This window comes from Blastomyces gilchristii, assembly GCF_000003855.2.
Source record: "Blastomyces gilchristii SLH14081 genomic scaffold supercont1.11, whole genome shotgun sequence".
Taxonomy (NCBI): Eukaryota; Fungi; Ascomycota; class Eurotiomycetes; order Onygenales; family Ajellomycetaceae; genus Blastomyces; species Blastomyces gilchristii.
Window position 1 is genome coordinate 1,197,904 of NW_003101672.1, and position 24,302 is coordinate 1,222,205.

At 48.4% G+C, this 24,302-nt stretch overlaps 8 protein-coding genes across 8 annotated transcripts; 3 read left to right on the forward strand and 5 right to left on the reverse strand.

The window, feature by feature from the left end:
• Positions 1 to 41: 41 nt before the first annotated feature.
• On the reverse strand, positions 42 to 2,521 carry BDBG_05539 (peptidylprolyl isomerase). The gene is made up of 2 exons (XM_002623985.2): positions 1,197 to 2,521; positions 42 to 1,093 (listed from the first exon to the last, which is right to left on the reverse strand). Exons 1-2 carry the CDS (start codon positions 1,515 to 1,517, stop codon positions 950 to 952), a joined length of 465 nt encoding a protein of 154 aa, XP_002624031.1. The 5' UTR covers positions 1,518 to 2,521; the 3' UTR covers positions 42 to 949.
• Positions 1,839 to 8,902, forward strand: BDBG_05540 (protein transporter SEC31). Its single transcript, XM_002623986.2, has 9 exons — positions 1,839 to 2,295; positions 2,404 to 2,520; positions 2,597 to 2,702; positions 2,778 to 3,011; positions 3,078 to 3,164; positions 3,219 to 5,901; positions 5,987 to 6,285; positions 6,409 to 8,546; positions 8,735 to 8,902. The coding sequence occupies exons 1-8, from the start codon at positions 2,087 to 2,089 to the stop codon at positions 6,451 to 6,453; spliced, it is 3,780 nt and encodes a 1,259-aa protein (XP_002624032.1). The 5' UTR covers positions 1,839 to 2,086; the 3' UTR covers positions 6,454 to 8,546; positions 8,735 to 8,902.
• On the reverse strand, positions 6,578 to 8,449 carry BDBG_05541 (TRI7 protein). The gene is made up of 2 exons (XM_031722209.1): positions 7,654 to 8,449; positions 6,578 to 7,513 (listed from the first exon to the last, which is right to left on the reverse strand). The coding sequence occupies exons 1-2, from the start codon at positions 8,364 to 8,366 to the stop codon at positions 6,982 to 6,984; spliced, it is 1,245 nt and encodes a 414-aa protein (XP_031579033.1). The 5' UTR covers positions 8,367 to 8,449; the 3' UTR covers positions 6,578 to 6,981.
• BDBG_05542 (peroxin 14/17) lies at positions 8,540 to 11,002 on the reverse strand. The gene has a single exon (XM_002623988.2). It carries the CDS (start codon positions 10,862 to 10,864, stop codon positions 9,614 to 9,616), a length of 1,251 nt encoding a protein of 416 aa, XP_002624034.1. The 5' UTR covers positions 10,865 to 11,002; the 3' UTR covers positions 8,540 to 9,613.
• Positions 11,003 to 14,359, forward strand: BDBG_05543 (uncharacterized protein). Its single transcript, XM_031722210.1, has 4 exons — positions 11,003 to 11,515; positions 12,253 to 13,073; positions 13,159 to 13,265; positions 13,352 to 14,359. The coding sequence occupies exons 1-4, from the start codon at positions 11,379 to 11,381 to the stop codon at positions 13,637 to 13,639; spliced, it is 1,353 nt and encodes a 450-aa protein (XP_031579034.1). The 5' UTR covers positions 11,003 to 11,378; the 3' UTR covers positions 13,640 to 14,359.
• Positions 13,295 to 17,707, reverse strand: BDBG_05544 (uncharacterized protein). Its single transcript, XM_031722211.1, has 5 exons — positions 16,594 to 17,707; positions 16,231 to 16,515; positions 14,827 to 16,140; positions 14,702 to 14,765; positions 13,295 to 14,617 (listed from the first exon to the last, which is right to left on the reverse strand). Exons 3-5 carry the CDS (start codon positions 14,960 to 14,962, stop codon positions 14,476 to 14,478), a joined length of 342 nt encoding a protein of 113 aa, XP_031579035.1. The 5' UTR covers positions 14,963 to 16,140; positions 16,231 to 16,515; positions 16,594 to 17,707; the 3' UTR covers positions 13,295 to 14,475.
• Positions 15,076 to 22,227, forward strand: BDBG_05545 (uncharacterized protein). The gene has a single exon (XM_002623991.2). The coding sequence runs from the start codon at positions 15,180 to 15,182 to the stop codon at positions 21,999 to 22,001; it is 6,822 nt and encodes a 2,273-aa protein (XP_002624037.1). The 5' UTR covers positions 15,076 to 15,179; the 3' UTR covers positions 22,002 to 22,227.
• On the reverse strand, positions 22,150 to 24,293 carry BDBG_05546 (uncharacterized protein). The gene has a single exon (XM_002623992.2). It carries the CDS (start codon positions 24,082 to 24,084, stop codon positions 22,690 to 22,692), a length of 1,395 nt encoding a protein of 464 aa, XP_002624038.2. The 5' UTR covers positions 24,085 to 24,293; the 3' UTR covers positions 22,150 to 22,689.
• Between the last annotated feature and the right edge of the window lie 9 nt (positions 24,294 to 24,302).

Below are 24,302 nucleotides of genomic sequence, written 5' to 3' on the forward strand. Positions count from 1 at the left end.
AACGAGGAAATATGCTGATGTAATTGCTCACATAGCTCATACCGTCTCGCAGCGCCTGCGAACCCTGAAGAAGATTCCCCCGGAATTGCTCCCTCTGGGTATGTACTCAAACCAATGGAAATAAATACGTTTTGAATCCTCGTATATTATTGCACTTATACTAAATCCGATGATTTGCATTCCATCTCTATAGGCGCCGTCCTTCTGTAAGATAATATCACCCTCACCCCGCAATAAAGAAAAGCCAAAACAAAAATAAACCGGAATACCGCCACCCGCCCCAAAAATGCCGGACTAGGAGAAGGATTACGAAATGGAGAAAAATGATAAACCGTTTCCCAAACAAAACAAAGTACTAACCCATACGACTTGACACACAGCGTCGCCCTCGGTGCCGGAGCGTACTCCATCATTAAAAAATTCAGAACTGACAAGACCCTCCGTCTCTCGCGACCCAAGCCCGAAGACGCCTAGCACTACAACGGGAAATTTGCAACGGACGGCTTGCTAGTAGGTCTGGCGTATAACGAAGAGAGAAAAAGAAAAAAAGAAAAAAGACTACCAATAATGGTATAAATTGTGGAAGCAAGGGTTTGTCTGGGGCAGAGGAGGATGATTGGGAGGAGTCTTCCGATTCTCTAATTTGTATTGTTAGACCCGTGCGCGTGGCATGTATGTGTATGCATGTGTGGAGGAAATTTGGCCCCTGTATATAAATCCTTTTTTTTTATCTATCCTGTCTGGAAATTGTGTGCGCTTTCACCATTCCCATCCATTCACACCCGAAAATAACAGCCAGAAAGCAACATCCTCAATTTTTTTTATTTTTATTTTTTTTTCTTTGAAATAAATTTCTCATTTGTTGTGCTCCCGCGTTTCCCGTGTATTTGTCGTAACCGGTCAATTCATAAACGCATACAGTAAAACATTTCGTTATCATTATTTTTTATCATTCGGGCTTTGGGCCGGCAACGTCCAGTCCCTCCAGGCCTTGCATGGGATCTTCTGGTCTGTTGTTACTCGACTCCGCTCCGCCTTGCTCAGCAGGGAGTTTGTCCTCTTCGCTAACCGCATGTTGGGCCAAATAGCCCTCCTGATAACCAGCGTTAGAATATACATACATGCGTATAAAAAAACAACAACAACAACAACAACAATAATAATAATAAAAGAATGTAAATATGCAAGAAACCCACCTGTTGCCAAATAGCAGTTTTACTCCCCAGTCCCTCATTGCTGTCCTTCTGCGGCTTCGCAGCAGCGACTTTTATTATGCGCCCGTACAGCTCGCTCTGGTCCATGTTGTCAATGGCCTCTTTAGCATCCTGGGCTTCTTCAAACTCGACATATCCGAAGCCGCGGTGTAGATCGGTCGAGGAGGGGATCTCCGGTTTCGGGAGAGAGATATCGGCTATTTCGCCGAAGGGGAGGAAGGCTTCTGTTAGAGTGCGAACTGTAACGCTTTGGTCGAGCCCGCCGACGTAGATTGTGCTTTTTAATCTTGCAGTTTCAGACATTTTTGCAGGAGGGGGTAGTAGCTGGACTGATGGACGAGGGGTGGAATGGGGGAATCGCGCCCTTAGATTATTGTATCCATATAGATTTGTAGTTTGTACGTTTCATTCGGGCAAATATTTCCTAGAGAAGGGACATTTTGTGAATGTTTGGTTTTGGAGGGTAAATATGGAAAAGTAAAGAGGTCTTTCTCCTCGTTACCCTTTCAATGCCCGCCCGTTTTTGATACTCCCCCATCCAGTGGAATGTCACGTGGCGCATAACTGTGGCACAAAATCGTGCCAAGGATATACTGTGGCTGGTGGAGCGCCTGTGAGAAGGACACCTGGATCAATATCATCCTGAGCAGACCAGACACGGAGATTGAAGGACTAAGTCGACAACAAGCCTGCTCCTCTGACTAGGGCTCCCTATTCTCTTCTTATCCCTGGACCTCCACCTCCGATCCTCAATTTTGTCATCTATATACATTGCCTATTCCCGTCCCCTGGGCAAGCATAACTGTGGGGTGCCCGTCCGAGTCCCGCTTAAACCCCTTTCTCCTGTCCCCGTCCACCACCACCCTCACATCATGGTGCGTTTAAGGGAAATACCCCGCACAGCGGCCTTTGCTTGGTCCCCCGGTTCCGCCTCCCCATACATCGCTACTGGAACACGCGCCGGTGCTGTCGATGCGGACTTCTCCAATGAGACCGACCTTGAACTTTGGGACCTGGCTTTGGACCGGGAGGGAGGCGCGGCGGAGTTACAGCCGGCTGCGAAACTTAGCACGGAGTCTGGGTACGGTTTTCCTTTAACTCTTGTGCAAAATAGGGAGATAGGAAATGGTTTTTTCCTTGATTTTTTTCTTTCTAAGAACTGGTGGACTAATTGGTTTAAAATACTTAGATTTCATGATCTTGCGTGGACGGACTCGGACGACAGTTCTAGAGGTATCATCGCAGGTGCCTTGGAGAATGGGTCGTTGGATCTGTGGAATGCTGATAAGCTGTTGAGCGGAGCGAGGTGTGTTTGTCTCGAATTATACTTTCTTCAAGTGACTGTAACGCATTTCGGGTATTCTCATACTAATCTGACCAAGTGACCCCCTGGTAACGAGGTCCTCCCAACACTCCGGTCCCGTGAAAACCCTACAATTCAATCCGCGACACTCGAACCTTTTAGCTACTGGTGGAAGCAAGGGAGAGGTTCGTACATTAAATCTCTGTTTCTTTACTGTGGTGTCTCGATTGGTGCAAGGTCTAATTCCCTATATACAATAGCTTTTTATCTCGGACTTGAACAATATCGATCATCCGTTCCGACTAGGGAACGTCGCTGCGAGACAAGACGATATTGAGTGTCTCGACTGGAACAAGAAAGTGCCGCATATTTTAGTTACCGGAAGCAGCGCAGGCTTTGTTACAGTGTGGGATGTCAAGACCAAGAAGGAGAGTCTGACCTTGAATAATCTTGGGCGGAAGGCTGTTAGTGCTGTTGCGTGGGATCCGGAAAAGGTACATATACTGTGGCCCCTCACTTTCTGAGATGCGCATATATTTGCTAACTTTTGTCTTAACTAGCCAACGAAACTTATCACGTCAATTCCATTGGAGACGGATCCTTTAATTTTAGTTTGGGACTTGCGTAATTCTAACGCCCCTGAAAGAGTAAGCTCCAAATGAGCCCCCACTTCCTTGCGGAGAGTAACTAACTTGCAATAGGTGTTGAAAGGCCATGAGTCTGGAGTGTTATCGCTTTCGTGGTGTGCCCAGGATCCAGACCTGCTCTTGTCCTGCGGCAAGGACAATCGGACCATTTGCTGGAATCCTCAGACTGGTGTTCAGTACGGTGAATTCCCCGTCGTGACGAACTGGACTTTCCAGACACGATGGAACCCACACAATCCGAACATGTTTGCTACGGCTTCGTTTGATGGTAGAATTTCCATTCAAACCATCCAGAATACCAAGAGCGATGCAATTGCGCAAGCTGGGGCAAGCCAAGCCCAGCCTGCCGACGACGAAGACTTCTTCGCAAAGGCTCAGTCGCAACCACAGGCTTCTACGTTTTCGCTGCCAACGCCCCCCAAATGGTTGCAAAGACCTGCTAGTGTTTCGTTTGGCTTTGGTGGTAGAGTTATCTCGGTTGGATTGACTGATCCTGGAAAGCCTGGCTCCCGCGCTTCGAAAGTCAGAATCACCCCATTCGAAATAGATTCAACTCTCAGCAGCGCTACCCAAACCTTTGAGGAAGCTCTTAAAGTCGGCGATCTACGTAAAATATGTGAAACCAGAATTGAAAATGCTCAGGGTGATTCGGACAGGGCTGATTGGAAGGTTATTGAAACATTGATATCTGACGACCCGAAAAAGCAGGTCATTAATTACTTGGGTTTCTCTAGCGAAGTTGATGAAGCGGCTGACAGCCTCTCGAAACTTGGACTAGAGAGGAGTGACGGGGAGGGGGTTAATGGGGTGCCGCAATCAGATTCTCGCGGGCCGGGAGTCCGGAAACATAAGCGGTTATCTTCGATTTTCGATACGCATACCGATGGCGATAACTTCCTCACCGACCTCTCTGCGTCTAAAGGCGCCAAGACCAATAATCCCTTCCAGATCTACACTGGGTCGGAATCCGAGGCGGACAGGGGGATAACTCGAGCACTGCTTCTCGGAGACTTTGAGAAGGCGCTTGACATATGTCTCCAGGAAGACCGGATGTCTGATGCCTTTATGGTTGCGATATCCGGAGGCCAAAAGTGCATCGACAAGGCCCAGGAAGCCTACTTCCAAAAGCAAGCAGAAGGACCGAACTATCTCAGATTACTGGCGTCTATCGTTGGCAAAAACCTGTGGGACGTTGTTCATAATGCAGACCTTGCAAACTGGAAAGAAGCTATTGCTACTCTCTGCACATTTGCGACCAATGAGGAATTCTCCGATCTCTGCGAAACGCTAGGAGACAGGCTCGAAGAACAGGCCAAAGCCCAAGATGACAAGGAAGGACGTAAAAATGCGGCTTTCTGCTTCTTGGTCAGCTCAAAGTTGGAGAAAGTCGTGGGTATCTGGATTGATGAACTGCAAGAGAACGAGAACAAGAGCATCCAAGAAGCCGCTGACAATGAGACGACTTTCTCGATTCATGTCCGGGCCCTGCAGAGCCTGATCGAGAAGGTGACTGTGTTCCGCCATGTCACGAAGTTTGAGGATACGGAAAAGCAAAAGCCAGCAGATTGGAAGCTTAGCCTTCTCTATGACAAGTATCTTGAATATGCTGATGTTGCTGCCACCCATGGACAACTGGACATTGCAAAGCGGTATCTCGACCTACTACCACAAGCCCATCCTGCCGCGGAGGTCGCAAGAAATCGTATCAAGCTTGCTACCCAGAAAGTGACCGCGAGAGCAATTCCTGCGCATACTGCTAGCACTTCCCGGTTAACTCCGAAACCGCTCCCGCAGCCCAATGTTCCGCAGGGAATATACAACCCAAGCGCAACCATGACCCAAGTAAACAACCCTTACGTACCGCCAGCTCCTATGCAAGCCAGCAATCCATATGCTCCAGCAGGCTATCAACCGCCGCAACAACGACAGCCATCAGGGCCTGTTGGACCACCACCACAAGCATTTGGAAGTGCACCGCAATCTAACATCGCACCACCTCCCCGGGCTGTAAATCAATCACCATCAACGGTTACATCTTATACCTATGCTACGAATCTGCCTGCTTGGAATGATTTACCTGAAGGGTTTGCCAAAGCCCCGACTCCACGACGCGGTACCCCTAGCGCAGGTGCTGGTGCCATCAGCTCACCTTTCCCCAACCAACAGCCACCACAACCCTCGCAATCCCCGCACGCAATGTCTCCCCACCCGCCCCCTCCCCCTAGACAATCAACTTCGATGGCAATCCCACCTCCTCCTAGAGGCCCAGCTGCTCCACCCCGAATGACACCACCTCCAGCAGTGGGCCAGCCGCATGGATTCCAAGCACCTGAAAGACCTCCATCAACTTCAAGTGCATATACCCCGACTACCCAACACCTTCCACCTGGGCCAGCGATGATCGCTCCTCAAATCCCTCGCGGGCCTTCACCCTATAATGCGCCCCCATCCGGACCACCACCCTCCAATCGATACGCTCCAAGCCCCGCGGCGCAACCATCTGCTCCTCAACCTCCTCGGCCGGCGGTGGCCCCACCCCCCACTGGAGCCCCTGCACCTGCGCCAGTTCCGTCCCCACATGCGTACCATCATCCTCCCGCACCCGCGCAGGGCCCGTATGCGCCACCTAGCGCCCCTGCAGCCGGAAGACCAGAGCCTCCACATCCAGGTTCTGCACCGGCTTCACGCCCAGGAACTGCTCAATCGCAAAGGAAGCCAGCCCCAGCTGCTAAATATCGTAAGTTAACATATTCCCGCAACCACTATAAACAAAGTGTCATCATATTATACATCAAAACTAACGCGCATAAAACTGCAACCAGCACCGGGCGACCGCACCCACATCCCCGCCAACGCGCAACCAATCTTCGAAATCCTCTCCGCAGACATGCAGCGAGTCAAAGCGCGTGCACCAACCTCGTTCAAGGCGCAGGTCAACGATGCGGAGCGACGGCTGAATATCCTCTTTGACCATCTGAACAATGAGGATCTGCTTAAGCCTGCTACGGTGGAGAGTATGGCTGAGCTTGCGCGAGCGATTCAGGCGCGCGATTACGATACGGCGCAGGCCATCCATTTGGATATTTTCACGAATCGGAATGATGAGTGTGGGAATTGGATGGTGAGTTGCCCCATCCCTTGTTTTTATTTTTTTACTATTTTTCTACTTGTGATTCGGGAAAGTGTTGGGTGGTACTTCGTGCTATCTTTTGGATAGATGTGGCTAACAACTCTTTCATTTTAGGTTGGTGTGAAACGGTTGATTGGCATGAGCAGGGCGACGCCATGAATTTAGCATTTATATAGCAGTTTTCCGTTTTTTTTTTTTCCCTTTCTTATAAATTTCTTTCTCCTGTGTTGTCGGAAGTACAACATCAGAACAATAAACTAGCACAGGAGATAGGGGAACCAAGTTATAAGACTATGAATTGAGTTATTGGACCGAGTGACCCTTGAGGAACCGCGTTTGTAACTCTTAGCTTGTTTCTTTCTTTTCATTCCCTTTTGCTTTACGTATTAATATCAGTTTGAATTTATTGGCTTTGTTAGATTGTCTCCTGCATGTGACTCAAAAAACCTTGTGTTAATGTGAAATCGCGAGGATGAAATTGGTCCTTCCAGCGTTTGCTCATGTTATTCTTTCCTTTTTATCACGATCATTGGGAGTTCGGGCGCGCGAAAGATAGAGTATCCAGCCGGCTACTCTTCTATGATGCCTATCTAAATACCCCTTGTAAGTGTGTAAACACAATGTCTCAAACCGGTTAGGACTCAGGACTTAAAAACGAAGAAAAGGAAAGAAAAGAATAAGCAGCAACTACAAACCCGCCCCAAAGACAAACTTCAAAAATAACGCCCCAACTCCTACCGCCCCCAGAACCGGCTCCGGGCCAACCACTCTCACAATGCTAAATCCACTTGGTATCAGCTCCCTCCTCTCCGCCGGTACACGACTGACCGGATACCCAAAGAACGGCACAGTCATACACATGAACGATATGACCCACAGCATACCCACGACTCTCTTGAAAACGGTCACGCCCGCACTGGCAGGTTGCGATCCCAATTTCTCGACGCCCAGTCTTCGCCAAAGGGCTTGTGCGGTATCCTCGATCATGAAACCTAGGGTGAAAGAGGTAAAGTAGAGCATTGAACCGCGCCAGGAGTCCAGAATGGAAATGCTGGTGGTGGCTAAGAAGGGTACGTGCAGGATGCCGGATAGCGAGAAGACGAATAGGATGTTTAGGTAGCGTTCGAGGAAGGAGGGGCGGGGAAGGCGGAGGACGCGACGGGTTAGGTAGTTGGAGATGGAGGTGAAGGGCCAGCGGAGCATTTGGTGCCAGAATTTACTCCGGAGATAGTAAATGGTAGCTGCGGTGTTAGTCATTATCGTTATATGGCGGAGAGCATGGATTGGTAGGGGCTTTTCAAGTTCTTTTTTTTTCTTTCATATTGTATTTGGTATAGATTCACTTTATAACGAACGTACCCCCAGTAGTTCCGCAGTGTATACGCATCCCACATGCTATTAAATAAAGGCGGCCAGTCCGAAGGGTTTGATATACGAAGTCCTACAGAAATAATTGACAGGAGCCGCGCCACACCATCGACCATCATCCGGGACATGACGCAGTTGGAAACCAGACTCGTTGCGATGCGCGCAATCAATTGCTCCTTGGTTGCACTCAGGTACATGAATTCAGAACCCAGACCCTGCACCATCTGTATTTCCTCAGGAGACTGCGCAGAACCAGCTGCTTCTAAAAGGTCAATCATCAGATACTGCCAGATCACGATAGCACTCTGGCGCAGGAGGAAAGTGAATCGCCCCGGGCGGCGGCCGCCATAGTAGGATGGAAATTCTGGAGTGTTTTTTGCAAGCCAGGGTGTGCCGATTCCACGTAAATTTAGTCCTATACTTATCCCCAGACCATGCTGTGCATCGATGGGATTAATGAACAGAATATTTATGCAGTGTGCGAACAGAGCAGGTGACATTGAGGCTAAGGAAGCACTGTAGAGAATATTGTTGCCGAGAGTGAAAGAAGAAGTGTAAAAGAAGTATTGGACAGCAGCGACACAGGTGAAGCCAACGATGCGGAGGAGAGAGCCTTTACGGGAGTATTTGACGAGGAAGGCCATCCCCAGGCCTTGGGCAAGGTACCAGAAGGCGAGGAGGGCAGCCCTGGGATAATTCCACATTGTGGCTCAGAACCCCCGCGGGTGATTGATTTAACTCCAATTGACAGGGACTGGAAACACGAAGGCAGCACGAAGGCAGCGGCACTCAGGTGGACAGTAAAGAAGTGGTGGGTTGCAACCTATGCTAGGTAACATCCCTTTATACGATTTCTCCAGAGGCAAAGCTGTAAGGCCACGAAGGTAAGCTGATACCCGAGAAATCCAGTCCAGTGCAAGCTAGCTGCGAAGATCCCACAAATCCTTTTGGCATTGAGTCAGGCGTTGGATCTGGTGAGAAGGATATTAATAAATAGCTCGGATGGTGCAGAATCGGAGTCTGGAGATACGGGTCAGTGCAGCGTATTTGATTCTAAGCTAACGGATTGCAGAGTAGAAATTCTTCCAGTTGCGAATTGAGCCAGTTGGTGGAACCTTCAATGTTCACTTTTTATTGCTCCCTATTGTTGTTGGCGCAAGTTTGGCGTTGTCAATCCGACATCACCATGTCACGTCCTTAAACACAGGGTGCGGGAAGATGTCCAAAAAATCAGCGCCGCTCCCATGAGACGGATATTTTGAAAGCCGGTCCTCCACCCCCAAAACTTGCACCCGGGCGTGAATATCCATCGCAGCAAAAGGGATAGGGCTGGGTGAGCACTTTTCGCGCTGGGAGGATTGGAAAATCAGCTTCCCACCACGGTGGCAGCAGTTGTAACCACTCCCCTCACGACGATTGATAAAACCAAGGCTAAACGCATAATAAACGTGCTGAGTTAATCCGGCACAACACCAAAAAAGTAACTGCTTGTTCTGAACATCTCAGCCCTGTTGCTGATGAAAAACGGGAACATAAACTGAAAGATTGCCAGCTGCGATACTGTTCATATCCATGGATAAAGAAGAATATCATGTGACAGAAGATGAAATGACCTGACATAAGCTGTATAGGCTTGATTCGAAAAGAAAACTGGAGGATGTATTTAGGAAAATCAAGAGTAGTTATTCATTGAAAGGAAACAAATATACGCTAAATAGCTCAAAATGACCCAATTGGTAATGCCCCCCAAGCTGAATGGTGAAAATTAAAAGCTGCTGGGGAAAAACCGAAGTAAACAGTGCGCAGTACGCGGGAATTGGATCTGAGCAATGGGAATATACATATCTTGTTCGTACACGCTCTATCAAACGGATATATAATAGGGGGGACCAACCACGCAGCATGACATGGAATAATGAACAGGAAATACATGGGATTAAGGGAAAAGATTCTACCGGGCACCTGTGCCTGGAACCGCGAATCTAACGCCTCCACCAGCAGGGAAATTTCTTGCACTGAGCAAGGTTCCTTTGACACTTCGAATCTCAGCTTTGAAAGCCGCAATCGCATCCTCCTCTTTACTAGTGCCACCGAAAGTCCCATCGCTTCTCATTGAGCCGGAATTATCATTATATATTCCATACAGGTTCGAGCCTAGATACGACGAAGGATTGCTATATATCAGCCCATCCAAGTAGTTCTTTAATTCTCCAACAGATTTCTCCGTACTGCCGTGTATGATGCCAGACGTATCTTCTTCGGATAGGTAATCAGTTAATCGTGACGATATCGATTGAAGACGTTTGACGTGAGCATTCACGGTCTTTTCCGAGGGTGAAAGGCCATCCGTCTCCGGATCTATAACTGGTGTAGTGGCGCTAGGTAAGAGTTCGGGGGATGTTTGTGTTGCTATGTCTCGATGGAACAGCTCTGTTGGATCTGAGGCATTGGATACGGTATCGTCATCGATTAACTGTTGATCCTGCTGCGAGGAGCTCTGGGGCATGGGCGGGATCGAGGAAACAGTCTTTTCGAGCTTTTCATTCAAAGTACAGAGGTTGCGCTGGGCTGTTTCCGCTAATTCGTGTCGGGCGCGTGATAGTTCTGCCAACATTGGATTGATAAGGAACTGACTGGCGCCATATAATGTAGCAGCAAGTCCTCCAGCACCATAGAGCGTGTATAAGACACCTTGCAAAGTGACGAGAGGGGGTGGTTTCTGAGTGTGCAAAAGGAATTCGGGGTACGTTATAATGGGCGGAGTTGATGCTGTTGTTGGCGGATTTAGGTTATTTGAAGGGGATGGCGGCGAAATGGGACTAGATGAATCTATCTGAGGGCTCTGAGGACCCTGAGAAGAGGGTAGTAGGGTCTTGACGGAATCTGTAGATGGCGATGTTGTGCCTGTGCTTGTAGCTTCGGGGTTCCTTGAGACACCGAGCAACTTTTGAATATCCTCATTGTTCAAACCTTTAGATTCGAGGAACGAAACCTTTTTATCGGTCGGGGCATCGCGTATAGATTCGTCTTCCAGGAATCGGGAAGCTTGTTCTATCAGAGTCTCTCTTGCGGATGATTCTGTCTTCTCTTTATCCTCGCTGGAAGCGTTGACCGCCGTCGCAGGATTCGATGTGGTGCTATCCGCGTGCGGAAGCTGCCAGCTTGGAATCGCCAGAGCTTTTGACTTTGAATCGCCGCCCATAGCTGTTGAGCACAAGAAGGTTCGGAGCGAAGAATAGGGAGGGCTGATTCCAGAAACCGTCGTCGTCCTGAGAAATGAAGTTGATATTGCCCGCTTGTCATGGGAATTTAAGGTTCCGACCCGATGGACCTCGGCTTGTACGAAACGCGGAAATACCTCTCGTAGCAGCTGATTGCTGTGGCCCGCTAAGTATCTCCGCGCGGGCCACCATGTACCGCCGTCCCATCCTCGCCAAACCTCAAAAAGCTCTCTCGAACGAGGTTGAAGACAGTTTCGCGATGAGCTGTTCAAACAAATACATATCCTCGAGTTTTCCATTCCCCCATAGCAAAGAGCTCTTTGAACCCGACATCGTGGTCATTGGTACGCTGAGGATTTGAGTTTCTCCTTTGCGTTTTGGCTGTCCCCGCCTGGCGCAAGCTATTCTCACCAACTCACGTCTTCTCGCCGTAGTGGCTGTGGCAAGCCGCTATCCACGACCATCCCACCCGCCCCTTGGACAGACCGAAATTCCATGGCAGACAGGCCTCTGACGCGAGCTCGCCAACAGTCTGACCGTGAATCGTCGTACTACCAAAATACGGAGACAGCCAGCACCAGCAGCAGCGACGATTGGCAGGCCCCGACCCCAAGTCAATCAGAACCTTCCAGGTAAGGTTTACGATTTTGAAGTTGATTGATTCACTGCATATATACTTGTTTCGGTGGTCTGCCGGATGTTTTTTTATTTTGTCTTCCAGCGTCTGCGCTTATAATTTCCTATCTCATCATAAGAAGTTCAATTCCGAGGTTCATTGCTTGGATGGAAGGCTTGGGACAAATCTTGCCGCCAGCTTAATATAATAACATCCCAACGATGATCCGGGGTTGTTGCTTCGCTGGCTCTTGAGTAACAAACAAGATAAAAGATACGCGCAGCGACTGTCATGCCCAGAAGACTTTTGGGAGGTTGTCAGCATCCGGGAACGCTCGCTCTTTGTACCACACATCCACACCCATAAAGATTGGCCAGTGCGGTGCATATTTTGCATATGTGACCTTTCGCTGATTTACACCTTTTTCCCTCCTGCACATTCCCTGCTGGTGTTTGTGTGCTATATAGCACCAGTTCAGATTGCGCCTCAGTGCTCAGCTGGAAACACGTCCCCCTCTCTGTCAGCCGAGCACTGTGCTTAGAATATTTTCTCTCCTTCATTGTTGCAATTCCCTGCTTCTTCCTCAACCCCAACCCGCCGCCTGGAGGATTATGACTGAAAGGCCTCTCTTCCTTCTTGACCCAGCCATCATTTGATTTTACTGCATACTTCCATCATGCCTTCCCAGCGCACTCTGCGCTCTCGTACCACTATAACCAATATGCCATTATCTCCTTCTAACTCTACTTTAAGATTTCACAGAGTCGTGGACGAAACCCCGTCCTCGCCATCAGTTACTGTGTCACGCTTACCACCCAGCCCCCCTAAAGACACAAACAGATCTATTCGTCTAAAAGTTAAGATGCCGTCGAGTAAGCTTAGGGAGGTTACTAGTGGGCCTGAAAAACGTCATCACAATATTTTCACAGAACCGGTGATTGTTACGGGACCAAGAAATAGCCGATCGAAGAAAACCCTGGTGGAAGTTGACACAGACGAAGATGAGGATTTGGACGAGTCAATGAATGAAGATGGAGAGGAGGAGTCGAATGTATCTGATGCTGATGGGACGGATGGTGAAGTAGACCCAAATGAGAGCGAGGATGAGGATGCCGATGCCGATGCCGAGACTGATCCTGACGCTGATGGTGATGATGTTGACATGGATGATGCACCTCCAATTTCCCCAAGCGCCAAACAGGCTGCGGCACGGCCGACTGTTACAGTTACACCTGCCGGAGGTGGCAGGCTGAAGAATACCGACACCAATATGGACCTTGATGATGACGATGATGATGACGATGAAGAGCTCTCAGAATTAGATTCTGATGCCGACGCCGATGGGGAACCTGATGAAACGGCCGTGCCAGATGAGCCATCAGAGCTTGTAGAAGACGAGGAGATAGAAGAAGAAGAGGACGAGGAAGAAGAAGAAGAAGATGAAGAAGAAGTAGAGAGTGACAGCGGCACTCCTATTACTGCCAGTCGAGCAAGTACTCCCGATGTAACGAAGATGACTAAACGGCAACGAGGCCGTATGGAGCTTGGGGGTGATTTCCTACAATTACCAATGGGTAAGAAAATTTACCCTTTGTACTTGCAAGATTCTCTTCTATGGGTTTTCAAACTAGATGCTGACACTTTTATGTAACTGTACAGAACCGCAGGTGAAGAAACACCTGACTGCTGAAGAGCATGCCATGCGACGAGCTGAAATGGCACGACGACGTAAAAACCTCAGCGAAAAACGCAACGAGGAAGAAAAGGTAAACTCTCCTATTTTTTATGAAACCAGCGCATCTATTCTCTATTCCAAATGGAACATAACTAACAAGTCTGAAAATAAATTAAGATGGATACAATTAACAAATTACTCAAAAAACAAGCCCCCAAACGACGGGGCAAGATCTCTGCAGCCGAAACCGCAGCCGCTGGTGACACAACCCCTAGAACCCAAGAACCACAGGAACCCGAAAAGCCTGACCCGATAATGATACGATATGTTTCTAACCGTGATGGTCGTCGCGTTGGGGTGCCGGAGGAATGGTTTGGGACACCAGCCGGGCGGATCTTTGGAAATATGCCTACGAATCGGCGTACTGAGCCTAGCCGGGGCCACCGACTTGTGGAAGAGGTGTAAAACCATTGAAAATGGCTTTGCTTTCCCTCTGTTATTCCTTTATACCAGCGAGGCGTTTAGAGGTGCATTTCAATTTCGGACTATTTTCATTAATGTGCGGGATGGCTTTCATATTTATTGGGAGGCGAGGGCAATACGGGCATATTGTGTATTACTACCAAAAGGGTGGAGTTATTTTTTATATATATCGGTTGGATAGGGCTATAAAATAGTACCCCCGCTTGTATAAATTGGAAACTCTGCATACAAAAACAGCCCTATTAGTAGGTGTAATATATAGTAGCCCCTGAGTATCTCGACGTATAAAAAATATATGCATATGCAGACGTTCCCTGTACCTCACTGCCAGCTGAGTATTTTCTTCGAGGAAACTTCCCAAAAGTTTCGTTGGCTCCTATTTTTGTTGGACCATTTTGTGAATTAAACATCTTTCGGTCAAAACTTTACGGAGTAATTGTACTCTTTTTCTTCACATCGCCAGGCTCATACCATATCTATCATTCCCAAACTCTAGGAGACTGTATATATAGGGTCCAGGCGAGCAAGGGGCCCTGGTACGAAGATTCCTTCAGCCCGAAGCTGGTAAAATATCGTCATATTGTCTCCTTCGGCTTGGTACCTCTTAGTAGAACCAGCAGGTGACGTCCATCTCAGCATGGAAAATTGCCCTATGTTTACAGGCGTCCGCACGATCCTGGCTTTCAATGTCTATGCGGGTAGATATATTCACATCATGCCGTTTGCTGATATGGTAAATCACAAATATACGACAGCCTTCGGATCGGTAATCGTATAGTTTTGGCTTCGCCTCAAAAATTTGCGGAGATAGCTTCCGGCTATTGTTTGGGCGATTCCGATACGGTTTTAGCAGTGCTATTTTTATCCTCAGGCATAGCGGCTACATTGTCCACGACTGGCTTTGGCTGGGATGGCTGTAGCGGTTGAGATGGTTGTGATGGCGTTGCTGATTCCGTCCCGCTATAATTTGACATCGACATTATTTAGCACAAGTTCGCATTTATGTGTGCAAGCCAATTCAGAGGCAATTAGAGTAAAGCTTACTGTGCCTTCTCATGCTTTTTATCCGCCTCTAAGCTCAGAAACGACGGCGCGAATGTCACATATCCTACAGTTTCAAAAGTTAATGGTGGGAAGTCGGAAAAGATGGTAGGTGGGTAGTTAGCTACCATTGAGGACACCAAAACCCACAGCTAAGGCAACTGGGATGAACCCACGCATTCGACCCATCGTAGGCAAGGATTGTTTGTGCAATTGATCAGTTAACGAAAGCGAATCCCGGAGGGAGAAAAAAACTGCTTGCATGCTCTAGGATTTTAGAAAATCGCAAGCCGACATCACGTGATACTGATCGCGATTGCCGTCGCGTGTTTCACGACGCGTCGAATACAACGTTTCCAATCGCCGCCAACGAACTTGCGAAAACCCTTTTCGAATTCACCTAACACCATATATTCCGCTTATTTAACTTATTATTTACTATGACAGCATAAGGCGATGGGTTATCACTGTTGGCTTGCAAATGGAATTATGGCGAGAGCGTGGCTTTGTTCCAGACTCGGATGAGGAAGACGAATTCGACAGTCAGCAAAGCAATAAATTAAGTGAAGGGACCGGAGAGACTTTGACACCCGGTTCACATGGGGATGATGAACATTCTACGGAGCACGCGAGTGCGCATGGAAAACTCGGATATCAGGTGCAAGATGGCCCGGAGTTCCATGATCTCTCAGTATCTTGCAGCGAACGTTTCGAGAAACAGCAAACGGATAGGCTGGCTGAAGAGGCCGGAAAGATAACGGAATCCAATACGCATAGACAGGAATTTATCACGGAGGATCTGCATCCCCTGGGAGACCAGGCACAAGAACAAGTGGAGGAGAATCCCGATTCTCAGATCGTTACCCAGGGATTTGGTAACGCACCTTCTGAGGGCGATGATCTAGACAAAGACCCGCTCCAATATGATGATGGCTTGAGTAATTTTATCTCGAGGGTTGAGTTACCCAGTACCATTACTGGAAACACCACATCTTCTTCGGATGCCATTCATTGTTTCCCATCAAGTACTGACCGGAGTTCCTCCCCTGATGAGTTACAATTCGAGGAACACTTCCGACCACGTACTCCAGCTAAAAAGGACTCGCAATTCAAAATTTCGAAGGAGGATGGAGGGAATGACACCGAAGATTCGTCTTTGTCACCCGCTCCGTCGAATCCGCAAACCCCGCCATCTTTTCGAAATCCGGGAGTAAAGAGAACGCTGCGGGGTCGGAATTTCATCAACCTCCACCCTTACTTAGCGGACAAGGTGGAATACCAGAGATGGTGTGCAAGTCACAATATACGCCCGATTCGTATAGCACCCGCAGACAGTGATTCTAATCGCCAGGAAGAGTCTCAAGGCCAGGAGTTCGTGGATGAAAATGCCCCTCCATCGAGCAGCCCGGCAGCGTCGTTCCGGTTCCCACCTAGATCTCCGTCTGCGGGATCCAAACGAAAGAAATTAACTCAGCCTACACGACCACTGCAAGATTCCTCTCAGACAGGCAATTCCAGAAATGGCCCCATACCTTCAAGCTCTACCAAATTACCACTGTCGAGACGTGATGCAAATGGCTCCAACCGGAAGCGTAGAAGAATATCTCGCACTTATAGCGGGGTCCGTGGAAATGAGCCCCAGGCGGCTAGACCAAACCAAATACAGGTCGTCGTTGACAATCGATTGATGGGAACTCCGCCACTTGAACCTGAGGATGTCTTCGATGTTCCCTCGTCCTCGCCCCCGTTTGGACAAGAATCACCGGTTAATGGGCTTCAGAAATCAGCCAAATTCCGGTTCCCTCGTGGCGGCAGCCCTTCTCCGCTAGTCAGTCCGATTTTACACAAGCCAGAAAGGACTGTAAATTTGGATGCAATATCGATAGACGACTCACTGGGCCTTGATCTTGAGACTCATTCGAAAACGGGAAATAACTCATCACAGTCACAATTGCTACCGTCGATGGAAGATGTTAATGATGTGGAAGAAATAGACCCACCAGAAGTAACGGAAGACCTGGACGAACCAGAAGATCATGCGACTCTTGAAATCCAACGGCTTAGGCGGAGAATTAAGGGGGTGCTACCGGCCTCATGGCCACGACTTGACCTTAAACAGCAACAGGAAAGGGAGAAGGCAGCGGCCGAGAAAGCAAGACTTAGCTACTTACGCAATCGTCGCCAGAGCGGTAAAGGTGTGGCCCGGAGAATAATGAGAGATAGAAGCAATACCCATAACCAAGGAATGCGTTCGAATGCTCTCCTCATGCCTGATGACTCAAGTTCCGACGATGAGCCAACCCGTGCTGATCAAACCTCGGGTGAAATTCTCTCAGAATTGATGGACACAGGTGATTTATTTGCAGGAGACGATGCTGATGACATTCCTGAAGATAACCGTATTGACTACATGCTACCGCCAGCTCCAAGGAAAGCAAAGCAACGCGACAAGCATCGCACTCTAGGGTTCAACCGCGAGAAACGCCCACGTTCTCAAGTAGCCTCAATGTCGAGGCAACGCCCGCAGCACCAAGCGAGAATAACAGATACCCTTAAAAGACCACGCGTTGCAGCTGCGCCGCCGAAATTCCGGCTTCCACGATTAGGCATATTAGATGTAACTGACGTAAAGGATCAACCAGTTCGGGAGCAGCCGCAATTTCTCCGCGTAGCAGCGCGACAAGCGCGATCCCGCCGAAATCAGGGCCGGAAAAGCCCAACAAGGACATATTTAAAACTTGGAACAAGACAAGACACTGAGGATGCCAATAGATCACTAGCAGAATGGAAGGCAGGCTCGCTTCAGCAGAGTAGGATCACAGGCAATCATACAGCAAAGAGACCTCGACAGTCATATAATAGCAGCGTGGCGGGCCATAGCCATATCGAACGCAATGAAAATATAGGACATCAGGCCCGGACGGATACGGTACACTCGCCTCGGATTGATGTCGACGCCGGAAGTGCTAAAGGTGGCCAACTCAAACCTGCTTTAGAGTTGCATTCAACGTCGCGGGAAGGAGGTCTAAACCCACAAAGCCCTTCACGCAGTCGACGCCAGGCTGGCCAGCGCTGGACGGTACGGAAAGGCGGTTATGCGATTTCATCCCTTCGGCGAAATGCACCCAGACCTGCACAGTTGGACCTCTCAGTGACGAGCCTTGACCGTACATCAGGCTTTCAACGTTCACTTTCTACGCTCAACTCACTATACAGAACTACAGCTTCGGTTCAGGGCAGAAACACCAGCTTACCACTGGCAAGGTTTTTAACGGCAGGTGTCGTGTCACAAAATACCCATTCAACGACATCCCATGAGCCCTCCGGCGCCCCTAATGACGTTGTGCTCTCTCCCGAACAAGGCCGGACACGACGACCTCGTCAACGAAGAAAACGCCCTCCCCAGCATCTCAATGTGGAAAGTGTTGAAGGTCACCAGGCCATCAGTGTTGATAACGGTGCGGCAGAAACTCTTTCCGTAAAACCAATTGAAGTCAGCGAATGCCCTCCTCTAAAGGGTCTCAGGCCCTCCTCGGCGGTCTACACGATCAATTTTGACATTTTCCCCCTCCCGGTTGGTACCTTTTTCCATTCATCGACATTCATTGGGAGTGGTGATCTTTCGCGCTCCATGAAGCTCTCATCTCGTAACTTTGCCCATGATAGTGGCCGTGCTATAATACAGCACGCTGATCAGAGCTACCAGTGGGGTCCATGGAGCGAGACCGTATCCTCGGAGCTTGGTGCTTTGCTGGATAAGGTTTTAGAAGCGGCCAGCAATTACGAATGGTCCAATGAGAGTATCTCGCGTGATTCTGTTGTAAGAGTAAGCCGGACGTTAGATACCTTCCGTTCTATTATTGCATATGTGAGTGACAAACTATGGTTTATGGACCCAGTCGATAGATGCATGTTTGTCGATAGATGCACAGCTCTTCTATCAAAAGTATCGGATACGTTGCAATTCTCAATCGCAGTCAATCCATGCGACTCCACCACAGCTACACAGTTCCGCATGAAATTGGAAGTCTTAACTTATGTATTTGCCAATCAAATACGCCAAATTGCTTCGCATGAACTGATTCAGTCTACCAAGTATTTTGAAATCGTTGGCATTATGACGACAATTCAAAATCGGGTACTACGAGGCGTTTTAAACAATGCAGGATTAGCAGCTATTCAGCAGTTTCTGGCGGATGTTAAATGGCAGCAGAAGCGAGAGCCTGGAATCAAAGACGATCATCCCTTCGTGGAAGCATTTCTCGTTGTTCAGAAGATATTTTATACAGACCCGATGCTTTGCGGTACCAACCAAGATCTTCTTTCGCAGGCCATTACGCCTCCATCTTGCTCAAATTTGCCCAATGACGCCCGTGAATTAGAGAAATTATGGCACGGAGTATTCACGACACTTCCACTTTACGAATTTGACGAGCTCGGAATTTTCCGCCCGGGGCACCGATTTAGAGAAACCTTCGATCAGTGGCAGACGGTCAAGCGTCTGGTATCGCCCGTTTTTGATACTTACGCACTTCCTTCAAAAAGCTCTTCCCCAGCGTTCAACAATTACTGTCGAGCGCTCTTCCACCGTTGTTTTTACTTGATTGATAGTTGGGGCTGGCGGCATAGCAAAATTATACTAGACACCCTCTTCGATTTTTTCGCCGCGAACTGGCTTCACAACCTTAACCAAGAGCAATCCTTCGGCTCACCAAAATTTCTAGACGAACTTGATCGACAACCAACGCTAGAGATGGAACCCAGGGATAGCTGTTTCCATATCCTGCTCAAAACTATAGCCCTAGGCCTCAAGAGGATGACTGACCTATACGATAAGAAAAAGCTCCGAAATTTTGCCTGGCGCCTGCTACCGAATCATGGCCGAGAGTATCCAAAAGACCAACCTCTCCGCTTGGAGGATCTTGACGCCCTACGAAACCACCATGACCTTCTCTGTACGCTGTACTGGGCTACCCCTGACACCTGTCGACCACGAGTTGAAACTATACGCAACCTTGTACATCCCGCCACGGCTCATAAGGAGGTGTGCAGCATTAACATTCATTCCTGGTTGAGACTGGTTAGATTCAAATTATCTACGGAAGAAGACAGTGCCGGATTAATACCTTTTGCTGATTGGCATGCTTCTTTTGTTGTTGACATGTTGCAGCAGCACTCCCATGCGCGAACTGATATAGAAGCCCAAGTCGCTTCAAATTCATTGTTTTCTCGCCATACCGTCGAAAAGACTGTCATTGAATACCAGAAACCAATAGAGTGCCTATTAGACAATGCCCTGGTCAACTTGAAAATTGCAATCGAGGCGGCACGAACTCCTGACCAAGCCAAAATTCTACTGGAGAAACTCCCTTTTGCCAGATTGCTCGAGCTTTTCAACCCCAGGGTCACCCGCTTATATGCACTCATATGTAAGACGCTAGACGTCATGGTTGCCTACGCAAATACTACCATTAAATCCAAAATATTAACAGGACCTACCGAAACAAGCGATGATAGTCAGGAATTTGAGGGTTGGGCGGTTGTAGCGGAGTTGTATGCGCAAGAAGGGGGAACACCCGGGGCAGCCCCGCCTGTTGAGCATCTGAATACCGTCATTCGCCCTGTGTTATCTCGCTTTCTCTCCACCTGTTATGGTGAAGACCAATCTCCAGACGACACGGTACTTCTTAAAGTCGCTGATTCTTGGTCGTCGGTCGCCTATACTCTTGTGAGTCACGGATTACGAGAATGGAGCAGCTACGTCAATCAATACAGTGAAGACTCCTGGGCTTCATTAAGGGCCACCAACCAGACACAAAAGTTTTTGCCATATTTTCTCGCAAGCATGATCGAAAAGGACACGGAATTTTATACAGAATGCGAAAACCAGGTATTGAACCATTGGGTGGAATGCATCGTCGAAAGGGGGTCAATGCTGAAGTATCAGCATGCATTGACTAATGCCATCATGAACACCGATGCCTCAAGTGCGCTCCTAAAGAATCTTCCTTTCTCAAAAAATCCGTTAAAGCGTCGGTATGAGATTACTCTGCAGGAATTTTCTCAAAGAAGATTGTCACTTATATCGTGCATTCTCTCCAACATGCGGGAACATCTGTCGGATGCGGAAGATCTCAGTGCACATGCCATGCAAAATACTAGAAGTCGGTATCGCGGGCTCATTGAAACATTGATGAGCAAGATGAAGTCAAATTATAGTGAATTGGGCAATGTTGATTCCTCAGTGCATTCCTCATACGTCGACTTTGTACATCGAGTTGTTGCATTTCTCCAGCAACATTCACAGAGGATATGTCTGATTGATCCTTTCTTCACAAATCCAAGCACATTTCCCCTTCCAGTGGATGATCCCAACTATATTGTCGGCAAATTGAAGGGTTATGCAGTTCGGTTCACATCTAGCAAGGTTGCGAACGAACTCTTCACCTTTCTTCACCATGTATCTGAACGAGCGGCGGTTGACGGCCAGCAGTCGTACCTAGTTGATCAACTCTACTCTGTCATGTCAGAGTCCAATGAGCCCAGTGAACGCCACCACCCCACTATCCGTCTGTTTATGCTCCGTTGCATCCTCCCGGCTTATGTGGAGATATGTCTCATCGCTCCCGGGGCATGGATTGTAGCGCGGCCTCTATTGCAGTCGTTAACGCGGGTTTTAATGGGTTCGATTGTATTCATCAACACATGCGATGTCAAGAACGTCTCCATGTTTGTAGGGGCACTGATCTGCTACTTTGAGGCAATTGACAATGCTCTTCGTCTTTTAGTAGATCACCCTGGCCTGCTCGACGAACCCCATATTTTGCTTACGGTCACTTCCGTTCTCGAAACAATAATTACATCACTCCCTGTGATCGACTACCTCGACCGAATTTCGGACCAGGCGATCACCCTCGTCGCATACGTGGATATCTTCAAACAGTTTATGCTCTTCGCAGCCTGCACTCTCTTAAATCCCGCGGACGCTGTTGGCCCCCAGACGCTTGACCTAGTCCTCACTGAAAGCGGCCAAAAAAGTAATCATTCTTCCGCACCACATTTTTTTGCAGATGCTCGCGGCTTTGCCGCCCGTGCCCTGCAATCCCGGTTCCAGGACGGTTGGTCGTTTCATAATGGGAAATATTTCGTTCGCCCTGAGCATACTCAGCAGATAAAGGAGGTTGTCGTCAGTGATCCCGCTTGCAGCTCGGTAGGCACCGCAAGAGCGGCATTTCTCAAGACTGTTGAGATATATTTCGGGACTATGGAGAGGTTGATGGCGTTTTCTTCTTCGTCCTTTTAGCGCAATCATGAATTTATGACTAGATATTTTATGAGTTTGTACTGTACATGCTGATACGGATTAGCGGGGTATGAAATGTACGTTTGATTTTGCTTCTGCTAGGATTTTTCCTTTTCATCGGATTGATAGGACGACACGGATTATGAGCTAGACATATATATATATATATATAATATACATTGATGAGCAAACTAATTATGGCCATTCGGTTGTTTCTACAAACAACGTAGATCATGACTTTTAATTTTACAGGTAAAGGAGGAATCGGTCGCTTTTTATGTATTTGTTAAATACACAAAGTGAAACGGCTATGATAACTCTCCAGTACCCTTGTAGCTTCACGATTAAACGCCCACAGCAACCACGATCAAGAAACAAGATATCTTGAAGTTGAGATGATGGAATATTAACCTAGATAGAAAAACACAATATACCCGAAAACAGATGTCCCCAATCCAACGCACCATGCACTATGCAATATGGAGTGTGCAAAGTCAAACGTGGTACAAAGACGCTATGATTTCATCATCATCACTATCATCGTCGCCGTCGTCATCATTAATCATGTTTTGGATGCAGATAGGTATTCAAAAAGAGACAACGAAAAACAACGCACAGCCAATGCTAGAATCCACATGCACGTGTCCTCGTCATATATCTTCATCGCCTCAACTTTATTCACCATAAACTAATGTGTCTCCGCAACTTCATTCGACGCAACACCCGATGCAGTCGGTGAACCCGCACCCGCACTGGTACCCGCACCGACATGGCTCCCGCCACGAATGTGGAAGCGGCGGCCAGTGTTGATACCAGATAACCCCAGAACCTTCTTCACGGCACCCGTAACACTTGAACCACTCAGCCCTCTGGATTTCCTTGCATCCTCGGTGGGAGGAGGTTTATTTCCTCCTAGCCTTTTTTTCACGATAGATACGTCTTGGGTGACGGTTGGTTTTGGTGGCCATTCACCATCCGCCTTCCAGCCCTGGACGAGGGCCTTGGTAACATCTGAGAGGTTTATTGGTATGGCCGGTGTTAGGGATTGGATGACGACTTTGCTGTAGATGGATGGGTATATGGCGGGCTTTATAGAGGCCCGAACGGGGTTTGTGATTGGGAGGAGAGGTTCCACAACGGGGATTAGGGGTTCTTCAGAATCTGGAACACGCAGGTGGTTGGGGTTAAAGTCGGGATTGGTATAGGTATTGATGGGCGAGGCGGCTCCGTTGATTCCCTTATTGCCTAGTGAATCAGGAGGCGAACTTATCCGAGCTTTTGCTGTCTGCATATCTGTGCCTGAGGAAGATAGCGGTTGCGATGAAGTATCCCCTTTCTCGGAAGGTTCCAGAGGAGCCATATCCACATCCTCACTCTCCTCATTGGCACAGCTCCCAGCACCACTCGCCTCACTGCTCCCTGTAGCACCCAAAATAGATCCACTCCTCTGACTCACTGCTGTCGGCTTGCGCAATATAGCCCCCGTCCACGCATCCCGCCTCTCTATCCATATCCTCAACCCTTCATTCCATGCTGCTTCTTCCTCCACAACCTTCCTTCGCTTCCTTTTTTTTTCCAAAACACTCTCCCGCACGGCGTCCGGGGACTGAAACCTGTAAGAGTCTTTCATCTTAGGTGAAGCTGATAGTAAATTAAACGGTCCCGGACATATTCCCGTAAATACCCCCACACCTCCCCCGCTCTCCGAACAAGAGCTATCCTGTTCCCGCTCCCGCCATTCCCGTACCTGGCGCGCATGTACTTGTACTCCTCCATCTGAAGTGTCGCATTGAATAGATGATTGCGGTTGTAATGGCACGTACACGTGGTTGGGGTCCGACTTGGGAGGAGGAGTAGCAGATTGGTATTCGTAGGACCAGTCATCCCGGATTGTTTCGAGGAGGTAACGTTTCGCAGCTTTTATGGCTTCGACACGCGTCTCAAGCGCCTTTTCCGCTGCTCCATCTGTGCCACCTCTGGGGTCGGGGTGGGGTTTGCGATGCAACGAGGCGAAAACGGAAGCACGAGGTTGAGAAGGGGATTCCTCCGATTTTGAAAGGGCCATTTGTTCCCGCTTTTTCATTCTTTTATTTTGTTTGACGGATGTCACGAGTGTCACGAGTGTCAAGGTCTCACTTTTTAAAGCTGTTCCTGAGACATGGAGACGAGGGTTGGAGGTTGTGGGCTGTGTGTAGTCAGGCTCCTTGAAGCGCGGATATTGAGAAGCTTCGTTTACGTTGTCGTTACTTCATTAGGTTTTGGTCGGTTGCACAAGGGAATATCCGAATCACTCTGGTAGAT